Source organism: Cervus canadensis, chromosome 29, assembly GCF_019320065.1.
Source record: "Cervus canadensis isolate Bull #8, Minnesota chromosome 29, ASM1932006v1, whole genome shotgun sequence".
In the NCBI taxonomy this organism is placed as follows: domain Eukaryota; kingdom Metazoa; phylum Chordata; class Mammalia; order Artiodactyla; family Cervidae; genus Cervus; species Cervus canadensis.
In genome coordinates, this window is record NC_057414.1 from 21,393,160 (window position 1) to 21,414,129 (window position 20,970).

At 39.2% G+C, this 20,970-nt stretch overlaps 1 protein-coding gene across 2 annotated transcripts in view; it reads right to left on the minus strand.

Moving 5' to 3' along the window:
- NELL1 (neural EGFL like 1) overlaps window positions 1-20,970 on the minus strand; it is a 1,014,750-nt gene that overhangs the window by 30,180 nt on the left and 963,600 nt on the right. For both annotated transcript variants that reach the window (XM_043452361.1, XM_043452360.1), the window contains one exon: window positions 6,272-6,465. In XM_043452361.1, coding sequence (XP_043308296.1) covers window positions 6,272-6,465 — 194 coding nt within the window. The remainder of the gene's footprint in view (window positions 1-6,271; window positions 6,466-20,970) is intronic.

A 20,970-nucleotide genomic window follows, 5' to 3' on the forward strand; every position in this document is an offset into this window, starting at 1 on the left:
GTCATGGGACGAGAGAGGAACCTTCAAGGCAGCTCTTCCTCACTTGGGGCTGCCCCAGGGGCCCAATATGTCCCCTTGGGAGCCGCCAGGACGAGAAAGGAATCTGCAAGGCAGCTTGTCCCCTCGAGGTTGTCCTGGGGGCCTGGTAGGCCCCTTTCTTCTGTCTTACTCTTGTTGGGCTTTCTATTAATTTTTGGAAATATAATATATAGTAATAAGGCCTCGCTGGAAAAGTCCAAGCCTTTTTGGAAATGCTCATGATTGCTCTGGCTCAGGACATGACCATAAACATCAAGTCAGAAAAGAAAAGGCCACAGGTATAGTTTTGCTGCCTGCTTAAAAGATTATAATGTTCTAGAATAGAAAAGAGTAGTGCACTTAGATTTAGAAGTAGATATATTGCTTTAGTTTACTTGCTCCTTGGTTGAGAGGGTTTTCATTATTGCTATTTCTTTGCTGCTTTTTGTTCATTGATTCCCTTTCTTTAAACAACATGGGATATTATGGGAATTTTTGTAGAGTTAGGAAATGGGGTACATAGGATTTCAATAGAAGATTTATATTAACCAGCTTCACTGCCATTATCTCACTATTAATAGAGGTGTTTTGCTGCTTTAGAGGTGTTTTTGCCGTTTCAGGTAAAGAAAAATATCAGGGTTTTCACATGGAACTATTGTCAGAAATGTCAAACATGTTACTGTGACCCTTCCCATGTATTGTTTTACTGTCCAGAGAATTTACACTATACCTGAGATTCGTAGAACATTGTGTTGTTAGAATGAAAATGTTAGGCCATTGAGGCGAGAAGACTATGTACGGGACATTTAAGAAAAAACCCTGTAATTGGAAACATTCTAGATGAATACATAGGGGGAAAACATGGGAAAGAAAAATATTGACAGGAGCATGAAACCAATATCTGATGTAATATGTGGTGACTTAAGGGGGAGGTAACATTCATTCTATAAAAACTGAGGTATCCTAAAAATTAAAAAAAAGCTACCTCTTCTACACAACCTTCTGTGTGCGTCTGTCTTCTTCGCTGACGCCACTCATCCCTTGGGTATACCTGGACCCACTGGGGCTGGACCCCAACAACTCAACATTCAGAAAACTAAGATCGTGGCATCTGGTCCCATCACTTCATGGAAAATAAATGGGGAAACAGTGGATACAATATTTTCTTGGGCTCCAAAATCATGGCAGATGGTGACTACAGCCATGAAATTAAAAGATGCTTGCTCCTTGGAAGAAAAGCTATGACTAATCTAGACAGTATATTAAAAAGCAGAGACATTACTTTGCCGACAAAGATCCATCTAGTCAAAGCTATGGTTTTTCCAGTAGTCATGTATGGATGTGAGAGTTGGACTATAAACAAAGCTGAGTTCGAAAAATTGGTGCCTTTGAACTGTGGTGTTGGAGAAACTCTGAGTGTCTCTTGGACTGCAAGTAGATCCAAGCAGTCCATGCTAAAGGAAGTCAGTGCTCAATATTCATTGGAAGGACTGATGCTGAAGCTGAAACTCCAATACTTTGGCCAGCTGATGCGAAGGACTGACTCATTGGCAAAGGCACTGATGCTGGAAAAGGTTGCAGGAGGAGGAGAAGGGGACGACAGAGGATGAGATGGTTGGATGGCATCACCAGCTCAATGGACATGAGTTTGAGTAATCTCCAGGAGTTGGTAATGGACAGGGAGGTCTGGCATTTTGCAGTCTATGGGGTCGCAAAGAGTCAGACATGACTGAGCGACTGAACTGAACTAATGAGGGTAGCAGTGGTAGGTAAGGGTGTAGATATGGGAGCAACTGTAAATCCTGTCTCTACTTGTCACTGGCACCTCAATTCTTTTTATCCAGGAAAATCTGCAGCTAAGTTTACAACACACCACTCTGAAGTTTCTTTTTCACCTATATTATACGGACACACATTGCCACAGTAACTGAGGGACATAATTGGTCAGGAGCATCATTTTACTTCTGTGTTACTTACCCTGTGATCTTACCTCTCTATTGCTCATCCAGGTTCTCACCTTTAGTTTCCTGAATCTTTACTTCAGTCTAAGTAGTATCTCTGCATTTAGTTTTGATCTCCCCAGTCTGTCCATCATGCTATTAATCAGACTATGATTAGGCCATATTAATCCTAAATGAAAAAAATCTCTCATGATCCTCAGCTGCTCACAGGATAAAGTCTACATTCCAAAGCCTGACTCTATCCCCATCCTTTATCTCCAGGCTTATCACCTCTTATAACCTTCTCACCCTCTTCTTGCTCCTGATAGTCTAATCTCATCATTCACTTTATATTTCCTTTAATACATATTGTTATGCTTCTGCTTCTTTGTTCTTGCTTTTCCTTCTGTTTGGAATTCACTTTCCCCACATCTCTACTTGGATAAATTTCTCATCCTTTAAGAATGTATTCAAAGGTCACCTGCTCTGTGAAATCATTCCCTATTCCTTTCTTCATTCTCCCAGAATAAAGCATACTTCTTTTTCCTAAGTTCCTACAACAAATAAATTGTTCATGACTCTACCATAACGTGACAGGTGGTTAATTGTGTATCCATTTCCCCATTCATCTCCATGATCATCAATATAAATGTAACCATTCATACTAAAATGCTACATTTTCTGGAAACTAATAAACTTGAGACCTCTCTATCTTTCCATGTAGTGCAGATAGAAAATAAAAGGTATCTCCGTTAGGTCCGTGACAAATTTATGAAAGGAAAAGACACAAATGGGTATCTATGAAAAGAAATTGGGCTATAAGTTAAGATTTAGGGATGAAGCCTAAAGAGAGAACCATTTTTCACTCTGGGTTTCTGATCTGGAGGAACATGCATCCCCAAAATTAGGCAATTATTCTGTGCCTAATCAGTTTAGTGGTCTTAAGGTGCACACAAGCATTGTCATTGTCAAGGAGGTACATTTCACCTAAATAGAACCCACGTCCATTTGTGCTAGCCTAGCTTTATCACTGAACTCCATTCAGCTGTGGATATGTTTCAAGGCCTCCTTTTCAATTGACATGAGACATTAGCTAACCTGATGTACTGATTCTCAAGGATGAAAGAACTCTGACCTTGCTTCTTTCAACAGTATGCCTAGACCTGTGGCTGGCTTTTGTGATTCTGCTTGTGTGATTTGTTTTTATTTGAATTGGAAACATCCAGAATATGATTAAAAAGCCAGCATTTCATAACTTAACCTTGATTTTACTTCTTAGCCTCTAAGATGATGCCATAATAATACTTCAACTACATGCTTAACTACTGGAAATATTTCTTATTAAATCAGAATAGACTACTTACAACTGAAAATAGTGGAAACAAAGGGGATTACAAATAAGTTCATTTTGGGGAAGATGATCTATGGAATTTGACTCAGGCGTCTTGGTTCAGCTCCTAAAACCAGCTCTCCTTTCATTCTATAACCTCTTGCAAGCTGTGCTATACATGGGTAATTTTTATTTTTTAAAAGACTATGTAACAAGCTCTGCTCAGTACTTTATTCATACAGGAGGGGTAATGGAGGTACATTATATTAAGAGAATAAGATGACAGGGTTTGTTCCTTTCCTGTGGCAGTATCAGTCTAATTCCCAGAAGTCATCAGAGATACTTTAGGAGTCAGAGCAGCATAAATCAACCGTCTGCTAGATTATTAGTACAGCCAATTAATGAGGTTTTGGAAAAATTTTAATGATTGCTAAGTGTCCTGCTTTATTATGGACTTAAATAAAACAACAACTGAAAAATAACTTTTAGCTTCATATTGGTCAAAACTCAGCTAAAATCCCTTGCCTGTTCTAGGTATTGGGGACATAGAAAGCCTTAAAAATAGTATGGGGCCAGGTTGTGAGCCTCCATAAAGGTTTAGTAAAGCAATAATTTCTAGAATAGAATAAGTAAAGGAATTCATCTTCATTTTGCTGGCTGAATTGCCAACCTCTCCCATAGGCCTTTCTCAGCCACTCTAACCCAAAATAAGCTTTTCCATCTCTCAGAAACTTTTGCTCTGAGTCAGTGCCACATACTTAAATATTGTACTTTATAACCTGAAGACTGCTTGAGGGAATGTCCTTACATAGTCATTACAATAGTAGTGAGTTGAGCATTGAGCTCAATCCAGTTGGGTTGACTGATTACTTAATTGGTTTTATAAATACCAACAGATGTCATATACAGAGTTACAGGACATGTAGCAAAATGAGAAAACTAAGATTTGGAGCAAACAAGTAAACTTCAAATCCCAGCTTACAAATTTATATCTTGTGATATTAAGTGCACATTACTTGCCCTAAAACTTAGAAGCTCAGTTTCTTTGTCTTTCAGAGTCATGCTATATTAAATGGGATGCTGTTTGTAAGTTATAGGATGCTTGGACCTGAATGTCCATTGACAGAGGAATGAATAAAAAAGATGTGGTACTTACATACAATGGAGTATGACTCAGCCATTAAAAAGAATGAAATAATGCTATTTGCAGCAACATGAATGAACCTAGAGATTATCAAACCAAGGGAAGTAAATCAGACAAAGAGAAATATCATATGCTATCCCTTATATGTGGAATCTAAAAAGAAATGATACATATGAACTTATTTACAAAACAGAAACAGACTCACAGACTTAGAGAATGAACTTATGGTTACCAGCAGGGAAGGGCCGGGGAAAGCGATATTAGGGAGTTTAGGATCAATATGTACATAATGGTATATTTAAAATCAATAACCGATAGTGACGCACTATATAGCACAGGGAACCCTGCTCACTGCTATGTGGCAGCCTGGACAGGATGGGAGTTTAGGGAAGAAAGGATACATGTATGGCTGAGTTGTTTCGCTGTGCATCTGAAACTATCACAACATTGTTAATCAGCTATACTCCAATATAAAATAAAAAGCTGGAAAAAGATGACAGATTTTGATTAAAATAAATAATAATGTGCTAGGAGAAAAGACAAATATAACACACTAAAAGTATTTGTAACCTATGGAACAATACATGACTAATAAAAAATTTCAGGATGCTTGGTATATGGGAGGTACTTAACGACTGGGAGCAATGGACCTAAGTCTAAGTATGGGGAACTAGGTTTATATACACTGGAGAAGGAAATGACAACCCACTCCAGTATACTTGCCTGGGAAATCCCATGGATAGAGGAGCCTGGCGGGCTAGAGTCCCTGGGTTCTCATAGAGTTGGACATGACCTAGCTACTAAACAACAACAACAAAGTTGTTTATATACAAGGAAGAATGCCGTTATGGAGTAAAGATCTAAACACTTAGTAATACAACTTTCCTAAATATGTGCCCCCAGGTCTGGAGGTGTGACAGACTTGAAGGCAGGTGAGTGAACTGGGTGACTTTTCAAGGTTCATTTCTACTCTGTTTCCAGGGAGCACGCTGGGTTTATAAGGAGACCAGCCCTCTACAAGGCTACTAAGCAAGTAACTTCTCACAGTTCCCATGCCCACAAAGCCAAAGATTAAACAGTCTCATCCAAACAGACATAAAAATACAATGTAAGAGCTACAGAAAACGTAGTATCAAAGGAAACTGAATAGGCAAGATCAACAAAAGAAGAAATAAAGCACAAGGAAATCAAACACTTTAACAGGCCCATTTTGCAAAGCATAAAGCAAAACTAGTCGATGACAGAATTTTATTTTCATAAGCATTAAACTCACTTCCAAACAAATTAGTGTAACGAATTAGCCAGCACTGAGCACGACAAAAAGACATCCTTTACCAGACAGCCTTGTACCATCATTCTCATGTGTTTACAACGTGTCAGAGGTTCACCTGTCTCTGGCCACTACAAGCCTCTGAGCCTTGCTATTCTGGATGATGTCACCAGAAGAGTGAGCAAGTTCATGCAGGCGATCATTTCGGGGAAAGAGAAGTTTTAATCAGCAAGACTGTAAAAGTAGGAGATGAGGGCTCATTAAAGCTCTCACCCAACCAATCTTAAAGGCACTGCCGGCTCTCAGTAGGGGGACTCACTGGCTTCTCTGCCCTGCTGCCCCTGCGTTCAGCAGTCTCTTAGCAACCCCTATACCTCACCTCATTCCCAGCAAGTCTGCCTGCCACCCAGCATCATCATTAGCTGTAGCGGAGATTAGAACTGAATCCTTTTCAGGAACCACAGGAGACCCATGAATCAACAACCTGGTGGAAACAGATGGGGAGGGAGAGCAGAGGGGGAAGGAGAGAAAGAACAGTGACAGTTTCCACCGCACCACACCAGCCTCACCTTGCAGGAACAGACGGAACACCTGTCTTCTTTCAGAGTCCACACCTGCCCGTTGCGCTTCAGCCCTCCTTCATGGGGGCAGTCACCAGAGCAGGAGGGCCCAGAGGGACAGAGGCAGTCGAAGCCCCCTGCCAGGTTGATGCAGGCAGAATCATTCCAACAGGTATGGGTTCTTAAGGCACATTCATCAATGTCTGCAACAGAGAAAGCAGGGAGCTTTAGACTCTAGCCAAGATGATTACTAGAAAGTCATAATCACTGACCGTAACACTAGTTACCATCATTGAGTGTTTGCTTGTGTCAAGTACTGTGCCAAGCTCTTCACGTGCCTGATCTCCTTTACTCGGCACAGAAGCTCTGTGTAGGACAATCTGTTCTTATCTCTAGTTGGGAAATGATGGAGCTGAGGCTCCTGTAAGTTAAATAGCATGCCCACTGTCATATAGCTAATAAGTGGCCAGTCTGGGACTCAAACCCATAGCTGTCAGGCTCTAATTACTGAATTATTCAGTAGCAACCCTGAACTGGTTTTAGGAGATCCTCAAGAACTATACCATCCAGAGGCAATAAATACTGCTAATTCATTAACAGTGTGGAGACACCCCATGGAGATCTGGGTTGTTTACAAAAGGTGTGAATAGATGAGCCACTGAGTAGGAACAAGTGAGCAATGAGGGCAATCCTGAGCCAATTAGACTGCCCCCAGATCCTGGGGCCAATGATGAAAGAAAAGGAAATAATTCCTAGAGGATGCCTTGCCTAATCAAAAACTCACCACCTTAATGACTAGCAGCATTTTTGCTCACACAAGAAAACATCTTGAGGCTACAGCTGAGGTATGGCATGAATTCTGATGAAAGACACCATATATTTTGCTGTTTTTCATTGACAGTCAAGTATGGAAGAAACACATAAATAAAGTAGCTCTCCTAGACATTCAGAGCTCTAGAGGCCTTAGCATCTCAAACACATAGCTGTCCATCCCTGGTTGGAGCCCTTTTCCTGAACCGATTCCTTCACAAGCCAGCAAATTCCATCTTTGAATAACTCTTTCAGAAATGTCTTCATTAAATTGAAATAAAATATATTATTTAGTAACTTCTACCTAGGCACCAGCTCTGAAATCACTCAAGGAAAGTCTACTTGATTTTTCTTATGACAGTCTTTAAAGTATCTGTATTTGAAAACATGAGCCATTTGTCTGTCAGGTCATTTGTCTTCTCCATTGATTAATCTACTGACAAGCCCTTCAAATATCTTTCAGGTGACAATGTTGATTTCAACATATTTTTACCAAAAGTCTGCTCTGCACCAGGGTTTTTTGCACACTGGTACTATAAATGTTGACAGTGACTTAAAGACGCTGTCCTCATGAAAGTGATAAGGAGGAACACAGCAATATATATAAAACTGGTGGCAGGCTACTAATTGGTAGGCTTGACTCCTACTGTAGGTGAGAATAACAGTATAAATTAACTTACTCTTCACACTAAAATCCATCTTAATTGTAGGCATTTTTTTTAAAGAATTATGGAACTAAGTTGCATACAAAAAAGTAACTATAAGTGGCATTTCCCCCTTAAGTACTCAAAGTAAAAATGTGCTCAGAGACATAAAATCAATTTTACTGCTATTTTATGTATTAATGTATTTATGTATTAATAATTCTGCTATTATTTATATTTTATATTTATAAATATATATATATATCAAAGTTTTTCAGAGTTCTTTTTCACAAGTCATGTCATATGATTGCAGGATGGAAATAGTTATTTTCAGTCTACAAAAGAAGAACTAAGTTACAGAAATGGCTAAATGGTCACACAGCTGGTATCTGTTAGAGCAAAGACTGGGTTGGGTCTTTCAAAAGGTATACTTCAGTTCTTTCCACCAAACTGTGCCAACTCAATACCTAAAGTCTTCTTTAAGCATACTAGAATAGTCTGTGGTTTTATCTACTAATTTGCCCTCTAGACATTGCAGTTCTTTCTCAAGGATAAAATCTTGTATGGTCCCTTTTCAGCATTTTTAGTTGAAATTCAGAGAATATGGTATAATTAGTTTGCTAGAATTTTAAAACTATAGTGACTTTAATAACAATGAGAAACAATGACCTATCTTCCCTTACAGACTATATGCACTACATTAGTATAAAACTTGGCATTATAGCCACAGTACAAAGTGGAAGATGTTAAGGAATTCCAACAATATTTCTAGAAACTAGTTCATTATAAGATTTATTTTTTTATCTTTGTTCTACCGATTGTAGCCTCAGTCAAAACATTGACTTAATGAATAATTATTCCTCCTTTAACATTTGTGGAAATGATTCTAAATTATGCTATCTAGATTCCAAGTCAACTACATCAGACCTTAATTACTTCTTTATTACTCCTGGGTAACACATATGACCCTACGGTGCTCCCGCCTAGAAGCCTCTCTCATCATCCCAGTCTTTTTCCTCTAATTCTTCACAACAAAAAGTAGCAATGAATGCAGGAGTCAGGTCATACATGTTTGAAACCAAACTCTTCCAATTAATTGGTGCTTATTATGTACCGGTCATTTTGTACATTACACTGTGTATCCTTGGTCACATTATTTATTCTTTCTCACCTTCAATTATCAACTGTATAAAACCATACCCACCTACTCTATAGTCTTTTGAAGGTAAAAACATAGATAACATAATAAGTACTCAAAAATATGTTTATTTAATGAATATAAACCAACTTCAAGCCCTACTTCCTCAGTTAAGTATCTTCCAATATGATTACAGTTTAGAATGATTATTCACCCTCTCTGAACACTCATTGCAATGATAGTTAGTGGTACATGGTTTACTGTTTAGATATATGCTATCTTGGAACAATACTAAAGTGATATTTTTTGCATTATTCTCCTATATTTTTGCTGAAAGTAACAGAACAGTGTCTTATACTTCTCTCATCACATTTATAATCTGGTTTGTATGTCTGGAGATACAGATAGAGAGTAAATTGATGATAGCTAGCTAGGTAGGTGGCTCATCACTTATATAATCATAAAAATAAAACTCAGGTTTCTTTGAACTCAATTCTGATTTTCATATTTCTCACCAGGACTATTGCATTAGCTTCCTAGCTGGTCTATACTGACTTCAACTACTTTTCACTCTAATTCAGTGATTTTTTGATTGTGGGCAAAATATAAATATTTGGAGAGCTTTTAAAAAATACTGATGTTTTCTCGTGGTGGCTAACCACTAGAAATGGGCTTAATTGGCAATTTAGAATCTAGACATCTGGGCTCTGTTCAGCCAGAGGAGAATCATTGCTGTAAATAGCTCTACAGGGTAGGGGTGTTGTATTAAAAAGCAAACCAGTTCATGTCATTCCTCTGCCACATCTCTGTGGATCTCTGATGCTTCTAATAGAACATTCAATCTCCTAGTATACACATAAGCCTTGGTTTGGCACTTCAGTTGTTACCTCCTGTCTCTTCCCCTTTCTCTTCAAAAGCAACGGTGACCCACAAACAGTCTATGATGTTTCCTCTGCCTGTGCCTTGGAACATGCCTTTTCTAATTATGGGAGTCCTTCCCTGCCCCCCTTATCTCTGTTTATTAGCCTATATGGAATGGGTGGGGTGTAAATTAATTGAAAAGGTAACCTTTTCTCTTTCCTGTGTGCTATCTTGACTCTCGTGCATTCTTCAAAATCAAGACCCAGCATCACCATCCCTCATTCTGCGAGACAGTCACTATTGGCGTTTTAGTTTCTCTGTACCTTGCTCTGTAGCCTTGCATTCATCTCTTGGGAGTTATATTTTAATATATCCATGGCTTCATAGGTAGATGGTGAGCTCATTGAGGACAAGAACTAAATCTTTTCCTCATTACGAAGTGCCAAAGAATATACTTTGGATGTGCAATGTATTTATTTAACTTCCAGGCAAGAATACCGGAGTAGGTTGCCATTTCCTCCTCCAGGGGATCTTTCCAACACAGGGATTGAACCTGCATCTCCTACATTGGCAGTCGACTTCTTTACCACTGCACCGCTGGGAAGCCCATGTAACTTACCTAAATCCAGGAATTTTACAGACCAATACAAGTATAAAAAACTGCTTTGCCAAAAGTTAGTCTTTGGTGTGTTCAATAAGCATGAGGCATAACCATGACCCTTCTCTTCAGGGAACACATCTTATTGTTGACTTTTCATCTGGGAAAGCTCTTGGGTCTAGTTCAAAATACAATAAATACAGAAAGCAATAACCACGCTGAAATAGGAAAGCCACCTTTCTTCTTCCCTCCATATCCCAGTTTCCTGTCAAATGCTTAAGGGAACAATGGCAGAGAAAGACCTATCAACAAATCACCCCAGGAACTGTCTGGAAGATTAATTTCAACAGAACTACAATGGCAACAAAAGGATCTTTAACTTATGGTCTCCTCAAAAATACTCTCTAAATTGGCAATTAATGCCTGGCTAGAGCATGCTTTTTTTAACATTTGGTTATTTTGCATTTAAGAAAGTTACAAACATATTGGCAGTGTTTTCCTCTCGTAAATTAAGAAACCTGAGCAAAAAGATGAACACACCTAGGGGTGTACAATAAAAACAGGGTGCAAAACCTGGATTTGCTTTTGCTGCTCCAGAATGAATGGATTTCACAGTTGAATATAGGACCATATTGCCTACAGAGTTCCATGTAATTGCTTTACTTATGACACAGAAATCTAATTCTGCTTCCATGCAATTTAACAGATTTATGGAAAGCCAGATGTTAGCAATTATGGAAACTGACATTATTCATATTCTTGGTAATACAGACCTGTTTGCTCTGCACAAAGCCAACTTAATCTATTATACATATCCCAAGGCATCCAAAGGAAAGAGGCACCCTATTTACATATTGCAACTGTTGTTCTCTGCTGAGCAAACACAAAGACAGTCACCCATGATACTTACCCAAATCATCAGACAGGCCTCCAATGACAAAGAGGCAATGAAACAAAATTCAGGCAAAATATTCCATACACAAATCTATAATCATTAAAATGTACTTGTTTTTTTTTCTTATTCTAAGTAATGTCTGTCTGTGATTTCCTTTTGTTTTTCCCTGTAAATTCATTATTTAAAATGCTCTATGCTAATATGAGAACATTTTCAAAAAAAATCCCATGGCTAAGCTTACATTAGAACTAATTTTCCTGCATTGACAGTTTCACAATTTCTGAAAGTTGTTGTTATTGTACTCAATTTTGCTTTAAAAATCTAGTTGTGCCTAGATAGTCTGCTTTGTTCTTTAATGTGAAGTTATGTTACTTGCACTTGAAAAAAAAAAAACAACTCTTCAGAGATGTTTATATCAGTAGCACTCAAACCAATCCTAACCTAGCGCCAAACAATTTTCCTAGCTTTCAAAAAAAAAAAAAAAAGGCTCTATGGAAGTTTTAATATGGTAACAACTGTAATGGTACCTGCCTCAGGAGCTGAAACTTCTATAAGCTGATTTCAGAGATCAAGGGAAATAGTTTTTCCAATGGTTTGGTACCATTAAGTCAGAGGAATGACCTTTGTCATTACCCCATCTTCTTCCTTGAATAACTTCTGCAACACATTTTGACTTACTTTCAAACTCCAAACAGGTGATGTGTCAGAAAACAAAATTTAACCTGGGGTTTGAATATCCAGCTGTGCATGTTCTGACTTGGAAATCATTACCAGACATTAGTAGTTTGGAAATGAGAACAGACCTTGAGGGTTTATTAGTGATAGACAAGACAGAGCGCAGAAGCCTCTCCCATAGCTAAAGCAGCATAGCTCCTCTCTGCAGTGGCAGCAGAGAGAAAGCTACAGGGGAAAATGTGTACACTACACATCAGCAAAATGAGGCAAGGAAATCTGAGGTCTGAGATGGCTTGCAAAATATAAGGCTAATGAGATGTAAGCATAGGAAGTTTCAGGCCCAGATGAGAGAAGTGACAGCCAGGTTCTATGAGTGCCAGTCACATCATACTTTGATAACACGTTCCCCGTAGAGCTCAGACTGTTAAGAGTGGGGCTGACATACTCGGGACACATCAGAAGAGATACGCCAGCAATACAATGGGCTCAAACTCATCTCAATTGAACAAAACATGAGGTGCTCAGCCTGAAATGTAGACGGAAAGAAGAAATCAGTGAGCTACAATTTTGCCTGTTTGAGATGCTATCATGTGTCTCTTAAGAAGAAGTTCCTATGTCCTTCTAGTGTTAACTCTTCAATCTTTATAGTTCCAGCCTCTAACCTTTCTTGAGATAGGAAAAAAAACAACAAAAAACTGTCACTGTGGTGTTTCTTATTGCTCCGTGTGTAACTGCATTATTCTTTAGTGAGTCTCCCTCTTTTCCCATCTCTGAGCCTTGGTCTCATCATTTGCAAAGTGTGGGTAAAAAAATATACCCTGGGATAATCTGGTAATTTGAGTAAGCACATAATACAGTGCTTACCATTTAGTAATTGTTCAGAAATGACTCGCTGCTATTGTTGTTCTTGTTTGTATTATTTTTTTCTGTCCCGGAGTTTATCTCATCTTATGGATTCCACTAGCCTAATAAACCTGAGCTCTTACTATGCAGCCAGCTAACAACTTCATCTGTTTACTGAGGGATTTCTACTTGAATTCTGAATTCTCACATAAATTCTCATGGATTTGATCTGTACTTTGGCCAGCCAAACCCAGAAATGCTAGCACTCCAAGTTCTTTCTGAGACCTAATCAAAAATGTATTGTATTAAGTGACTAATATCAAAAGAATACAGTTTTCTGACGTTCTATAAACTTCTTGGAGAAGGCAATGGCACCCCACTCCAGTACTCTTGCCTGGAAAATCCCATGGACGGAGGAGCCTGGTAGGTTGCAGTCCATGGGGTCGCTAAAAGTCAGACATGACTGAGCGACTTCACTTTCATTTTTCACTTTCATGCATTGGAGAAGGAAATGGCAACCCACTCCAGTGTTCTTGCCTGGAGAATCCCAGGGACGGAGGAGCCTGGTGGGCTGCCGTCTATGGGATCACACAGAGTCAGACACGACTGAAGCGACTTAGCAGCATAAACTTCTCATGGTCACTGACTACATTTTTTTTTTTTTACAGAGTGTACAAATTTGGGTGTTTCACTGCAGATGAAGAGAACAGTTCCTTCTAGGCAGGAAAACAAGAGTAGAATACAAGCAGAGTAACCTTCTAAATTAACCAAAGTAGCCTGCTTTCTGCCATGAACAAGTCATGCTTCTTTAGTGATTACATCTGTTTAAAATCAATACAATTCTGACCAGTGGAGAGAATAAATAAAAAATCGATAACTATTGAAATACTTACTAACCAAAGAGAATTTTACTGCATAGAGAGGCTACACTATTGATGCTGACAATCCTAGATTTATATGTTTTTACACATCTGCTTCTAGGTGGGAGGGTGGGTTGTGCTAGAGCTGCATTTGATGCCAGAAGTAGAACAGTGATGTTTTTACAGATTACTAAAATTCCTAGCACTGGTCTGTATACATTCTATTGTTATATTCATTGTGTGGCTTAATCTCCTTAACAAAATTTCACCCTCAACTGAAAAGAATAAACAGCATGCCCTTTACTTTTATGTTACCTGTATGTCCTTTATATTACCTTGTATGATTAGCTGGGAAGATACTTTTCTACCTTCCTTATTCATTCAGAAGGAATATTCTGGTATTACTTATCTTTGTGTTTTCCACAGCACCTTTTAGACTGTCTTTGGTCTACTTAAATGTGCATATACAGGTGTTCCGTTTGAATCTGATCGAACAACCCTTGTCCTTTGGGGGCCTCAGTTTTCTCTTTAATAAAGTATAGGATTTGTGTAAAATACTTTCTATGCTCTTATCCATTTTCATCTTTATATGATTACTTTTCACCTTCATAGGACTGAGCTTGTAACTCCAGGTTAGAATATGACTGGTGACAGATGGAGAACAGGAAGGAAATGAATGGAAGAACCCAGTTTCAGGATTAAAAAAAGGGATTTCTTAGAATTAAATCATTTGCTTGGACATTTACTGTTTATTGAAATATCCTTTGCCTCTCTTAATGAACATTTGCAAGCAGGTGCTGAAGAGAAAAAATAATGAAGGGAACAGCATGGTTTTCCTGTTTCATTGAAGCCTTGGCAATGTTACCCTTAGTGACAAATATGCATGGGGAATCCAGCCAGAGTAAAAACCAAAACTAACTCTCTACGTTAACAAATCATTCTCTCAAGAAAGCTGACAGATGAGAAATAATTTCTTATCTCTTCTATGCCAAGGAAAAGCCTTAGGCACCGCGAGGTTACAAAGTAATTTCATTTACCATCAAAAGCATCTTGCAACTTACAAAGAAATCAATGGTCAAAAATCATTGTCAATAGTACAGTTCTCAACCAGGTCTCATCTAAATAAGAGACTCAGGTTATGGCCCCTAAGAATTCAAAGACCATCCATGTCTCTTTCTTCTCCTTTCACCCCTCTCTTTATTATAGACCCTGCCTTCTAGGAAGTCTTCCCTGGTGGCTGAGCGGTAGCAGGAGATGTAAGAGACATGCCTTCTATCCCTGGGTCAGGAAGATCCCCGGGAGGGGGAAATGGCAACCCATTCCAGTATTCTTGCCTGGGAAATCCCATGGACAGAGGAGCCTGGATGAGTCCTTCTCTTGCATCTTCTTTCTTTCTTCATATTTCTTCTTCTACTAAACTTCTTGGTGAAAATAGATTGGGCTTCCTGTTTTGAAGGGATACTCTCTGGAAAGACCTAGAGGGCTTTTGGGAGAGTCAAGGGAAACATAAGGCAAAGAGTAGGCAACTTGAACCCACCCTGCCCTAGGCTTTTGAGAGGCAAGTTCTGTTTATTTTGAATTTGTCGTTCTGAGTTTTTCTTTTTCTTTTTTTTTAAGCTTACAGGAGGTAAAACCATAAGAGCCAAAACTAAGTTGGTTTCTGTGGAGCCCTATAACAAGGTCACTGGACAAAAATATCTGGAACTAACTGACCAAGCCCCATGGCAACTATTGCCACAAGCCTCTGGATCTAAACCAGCCAGTTCCCTGATCCCATATTAGGTAAAATACCCACCTAACCAGTTACCTAATACCACCCTTCCAAGAGGAATTTTCTGTCTTGAGGCTGTAAAAATTGGCCACTAGCCCACAAAAGGGGTCGACTCTCCCTTGAGCCAGCCCACTGTTCTCATAGTGTCTCCCACTCTAATAAACTTTATTCTCCTCTCAATCTGCCTTGTATCTGAAAATTCTTTTCCAACCTGCACACAGCCCACAATAGTTTCCAGAGAAAAAGCAAAGGAAGCCACACAGAGTCTCTCCTTGAGCAAACTCTAGTCAGGCTCCTCTGACTAGAGCCCTTTTCTTGACTAGGCCTCAACCTGGGCCTATAAACTCTTAGCACAAATAATTTTGTCCCCCCATGTTAAAAATATCAATAAACTCTAGCATAGATTCTAACAGCTCAGGGTAGCATCCCTAAAGTAAGGACTCTGGCCCCTTTAAGTTCCCTCATGGGGAAGCACAAGACTGCCAAAAGAATCTTCCAGTTGTCCCAGCCAACATCTGCATGAAGATAGGTCCCCATCTCCCCTCCTAGTCTCTGTAGGTGAATAGAGACCTAACTGCAGTAAGAGCTGGCGAACAGACCCAGGTAGGATTCACTTGGACCAACACCCTCTTTCTGCTTTTTATAATCTTCCACTTCCTTGATTCTCCCCAAGCCCCTACTTTTCTTCTTCAGACTTGCTCATTGTCCTTTTAGAATGCTCAATCCCCTCTGCACAAATCAAAGTTGAGTTCAGTTCATGGTGGACCCTCTTCTCTACTGCTGTAGCTTATTACTGGTTAAAATCTGTCCTTGCTACTTTAACTAGAATCTGATTTTATCTATCTTTGACATGACTCGGGCTGCTTGAGTATAAACAACAGGAATTCTTACAGTTCATTTGTGGTCCAGCTCAGCTCCTCAGAGTAAGTAGCAGTTAGGTAGGGGTCAATGTCCTCATTAATAATAGACATGGTTTCTCTGAGAGTCCTTTTATTAATTCACTTATTCAACAAATATTTATTGAGTACACATGATATGCTGCACACTATTCTAGGTATTGGGAATACTACTGCAAAGAAAACAGACAAAACTCCTGCTTGTGGGAAGGTTACATTTTAATAGAGCAGTCAAACAGTGAATAATTCTTTACATGTATCTTTTTTAGGAACCTGCAGATGCTTTGGTATTTCAACCATGACTCATTTTATTGTGATGATTAACATGTCTTTGTGAAACAGATTTCTATCTTTTTATTATGCATAATGACAATACTTTATTATACATCATTGTTGAGTCACTAAGTAATATCCAACTCTTTTATGCCCCCATGGACTGTACCCTAACAGGCCCCTCTGTTCATGGGATTTCCTAGGCTATACTGCTGGAGTGGGTTGCTATCTCCTCCAGGGGATCTTTTCAACCCAGGGATCGAAATTACATCTCCTGCATTGGCATGTAGATTCTTTATCAATGAGCCACCTGGGAAGCCCTTTATTATGTATAATAACAATAATTTATCATATTCTTATATATTTACTCCTTAGAGTTTTCAGAATCCTTTCAAATCAGGATCTACTTTGTCCTTTCAAAGAACTTAGAGTGTTAGCACTACCATCACTTTTCATTAAAAGAACCAAGCAGAGGGTCAAATGATTATTGCTTCCTAAATGTTTCTACCAAGTTTATCTCCATGATAGGAAAGGATGAACACTCACTTCTCTGAATCTTGGCCATACATAAAGGGGAAAATATGAGTCTGAAATGTATTTGAGGCTTTATGTTTTCTGTTTTAAAAACTGTTTTTCCTGCTATTTTTTTCAATCCAGCCATTTAGTCAGGATTGTCATGACAGAAAAAATCATTTTGCCCTCAAACCATGGGTAAAGTAAGATTCTTCTTCTAGCTTTGTGTACTCTTTGAGCACTATCTGTACCTCACTATAAGAAATACAGAAACATGGCTAGAGCTTAGAGCTAGTAAATTTCTGAGTTTGGACACAAATAGAGGCATCTTGACTTCAGGTCAGGCTTATCCCTCATTATGACACAATGGCAGGCCCCCAAGTCCACAGAGAACGAACTTTCTGCAAAGACCTAATGGTAAATCTCCAACATAGCAGCCAATACATAGACCCTCCAAATATTAACTGGTGCTCATTATACGTTAAGGCTTCCCAGGTAGCTTAGTGCTAAGGAATCCGCCTGCCAATGCAGGAGACATGGGTATGATCCATGGGTAGGGAGAAGGAAATGGCAACCCACTCCAGTATTCTTGGCTGGAAAATCTCATGGACAGAGGAGCCTGGGGAGCTATCGTCCAAAGGGTCGCAAGAATTGTACATGACTTAATGACTGAGCATGCACACACTACATATAAAAGGTAATACTAAAACAACAAAAGAAAGATCCATCTTTAAAAATCATTGCAATTAATTGGAGCAGATCGAATGCTCACTGTCCACCCTTAATGTAACTGATTCACTTATTTCCATTTCTACTGCTTGGATTATTACAGTAGTAAGTTTCTGTTTTCCCTGCGTAGGTCTTTTCAAAGAGAAATTAGATTACTAGATCACACCACTCTCTCATTATTTCAAGGGCTCTTTAGTAGGAAAATGCCCCAGTTTGAGTTGCTTCAAGGTAATATATCTAGGAATTGGCAGAAAACTGAATTCAAACTTATATTTTATTTATATGAATCCCAAAACTAACTGCTTTAGTAAGCATATCAATTTCTCAGCTGAGAAATTGCTACTCATTGTGTGGCAGAGAACAGACCTTTGTTCTTCACGTTCTCCTTCTATAAAATGAGACATCATACCAAACCTGGAGAGATGTTGTGAGAACTACAGGACAAATGTCAGCACACAGGAGCTGCTTGGTAATGCTCATGATCAAAACTCACATGATTTTGACGGCCTCACTTTTTCAGAAAACACTCCAAGCAAAAGGAACAGGAGGAGAAAAATTGCACAGGTGCAGATAATTACAATGATACATGTATGATAGAGAGTTTGAAACTGTGGGATATGCTATTTACACAGCTATATTTTATATTAAAAAGAGCTACTTAAAAAGTATCAGAGTTTTCACCACAAAATAAATGTTTTAACAACAGTTAGAGACACTAATATGCATGAAATTGAATTCAAAACTTTCAACCCCTTAGCTTAGAATATAAGCCCCTTCATATTCTGGTCTCCTGTTTCCAGGCTCCTTTCTTGCTTTTCCTTACCTATGACATGCCTATATGTATCATGGACTTCATCCACACTGAAAATCTCACCATCCTTTGAACAGAATTAGATCTCTCCCATGATCCTGTCCCCCGATATTTACCTTAATATCGACTTTGCCTGGAAAACTTTCTTCTCATCCTATAGACCCAGTGAAAAAGATCACATTTTCTGTGAAAATCCCATATACATTGCTATCTCCACATGCTACAACCCTAACAGGAGTTGGCCATTTTTCCTTCAGTCACTCTTTCTATGATAAACAGCTTTTTATTGTATGGAAATGTGAGAGAGATGTAGGGTTTGCTACTACCTCTGAAACACAGAGGATTATACTTCCCTGAACTCATGCATTCAGACTGGGCTGTATATCTATTTACAGCCAACAGCTTGTAAGCAAACATCGTGTGTGTCACTTTCAGGTCAAATAATTTTGGCAAGACTCCCTCCAGTGCTTTCCCCTGCTGTATCAATGAATTCCCATGATCTAGATGGCACACCTTCATCATGTGTAGAGAGTCTGTCACTCTGTACTGCTGAGGGATGTCACAGAAGATATTTGTCCATACCTACAGAGGACTTTTAAGAGAAATAAAGCTTTTGTTGTTTTCTTAATTAAAAAAAAAACTATGTATTTAGTTTCCCCGCCCACCTCCTGTGTCCCCATTCCTGACGCTGTGCCCAAGACCTAACATGAGGACTGGCATAGAGCAGACCCTCTCAATACACGCTCATTGAATAAGCGTATGCTGACAGTGCTTTAGTGGATTTGGGTACTATAGTTAAAATTCTCTGCTCGTAAACCCACAGGTAGATATTTCACAGTAACACGAATAACCTCAGACTAAAACAATTCAATATTCATTTTAAAGAAGTGGTAGATGCAGATGTCTACCTTGCAGCATAGATAAGATCTTTGGCTCTAAGACATTCAAACCTCACATTTCTGTAATGAAACAATTGCTCACACTGCACTTCAAGAAGCAAGAAGCTGACAACTACATGCAATTCAATTCCATGCAGGGCTCAGAAACTGAGAAAGGAAGGCAGGTGTCTCCCCCGGAGACTGAATTGTAGATTTTCAGATGGAAAGTCGGGGTACTGACTGGGAACCCTGAGGCTGGATCCTGGTGTTTCAACACTGGTTTTTACATTGTTGGAGTCAGTGTTATTCTGAGACCCGCCCCGCCCCCCCCCCCCCCCCCCCCCACCCAGTGAAAAATACAGTTCTGCTTCCTCCAAGACTGGCGTGAACACACACACACACAAACTTGCACACAGGTTCAGGGTGTTCACGGACACCCTCTGAAGCCTTTCAGTGAAACAAAAGACGGACTGGTTTTCAAACTTGAGTGAACATCAGAATCCACTAAAGAGGGAGCATTAGAAAACAGATCACCATGCCCACCCCCAGGTTTGCTTATTCAGTAGGTCTGGGGTAGGGTAGAGAATTTTCATTTCTCACAACTTCCCAGGTGACGCTGATGAAACTGCTGGTCTAAGGGTCACACTTCTAGAACCTCTGCCCTAAGTGCTATGAAACTCAGCTTCCTGAGTTCACAGGAAGTAATGTTAGGAACTATTTTTAGAAACACTTCCCCCCTTAGTCATTCTATTGTCACTCATTTGGCACTAACTCTTCAAGAAGACAGGAAAAAAAAAGTCATTTAAAACTCATCAAGAGGATTTTGCATGGTATTAGCTTCAAGATCCTGTGCCAGAAAAATCAAAGGACTTCTATTGTTGCTTGATCTTTCTAAATATGCGAAGTTTACACTGAAGGAGAAGACCTTACAGAAAACCCATAATTGCACTATTTTAGGGGGAAAAAATAAGTTATTTTCTTTGTGTATCAACACAACTGTTATTCTCTTGTACAGTCACTGCATGACCCCATCTATGCCTCCAAGAGAGTCCCCTCACAGCTCCCATCCGACTTGCTTCATTTTCTCAGAACTGCCACTGGGCTGACTCACGCAACACAGAATCGTCATGAAGCGCCCCTGGAGGCCTGTATCATCCTTCTTTATATCCCCAGAGCCTAAAGAGGCAGCTGGCTTCTAATTACTGCATCTGAGTTGCTGTAGCCAGAGACACTGAACTACCAAGTCTTCATTTAACACAGTAGAAAAGAAAGCAATCTTCTAGATATCATAAAAAAAAAGTACCGGTTAGGTTATAATACATGAAAGACATAAAATACACTTATTCAAAGGAGAAAAAGGTGTCAAAAACATAAGGACTGGGACAATTTAGCTTTGGGACAAAACAGCTATGTCCCAATAGGCCTTTAGAAGATTACTCAATACATGACAATAAATGTAAGATTACTTAATACATTGTTAATAATCACAGGAAAAAGAATACAAGAGACAAAA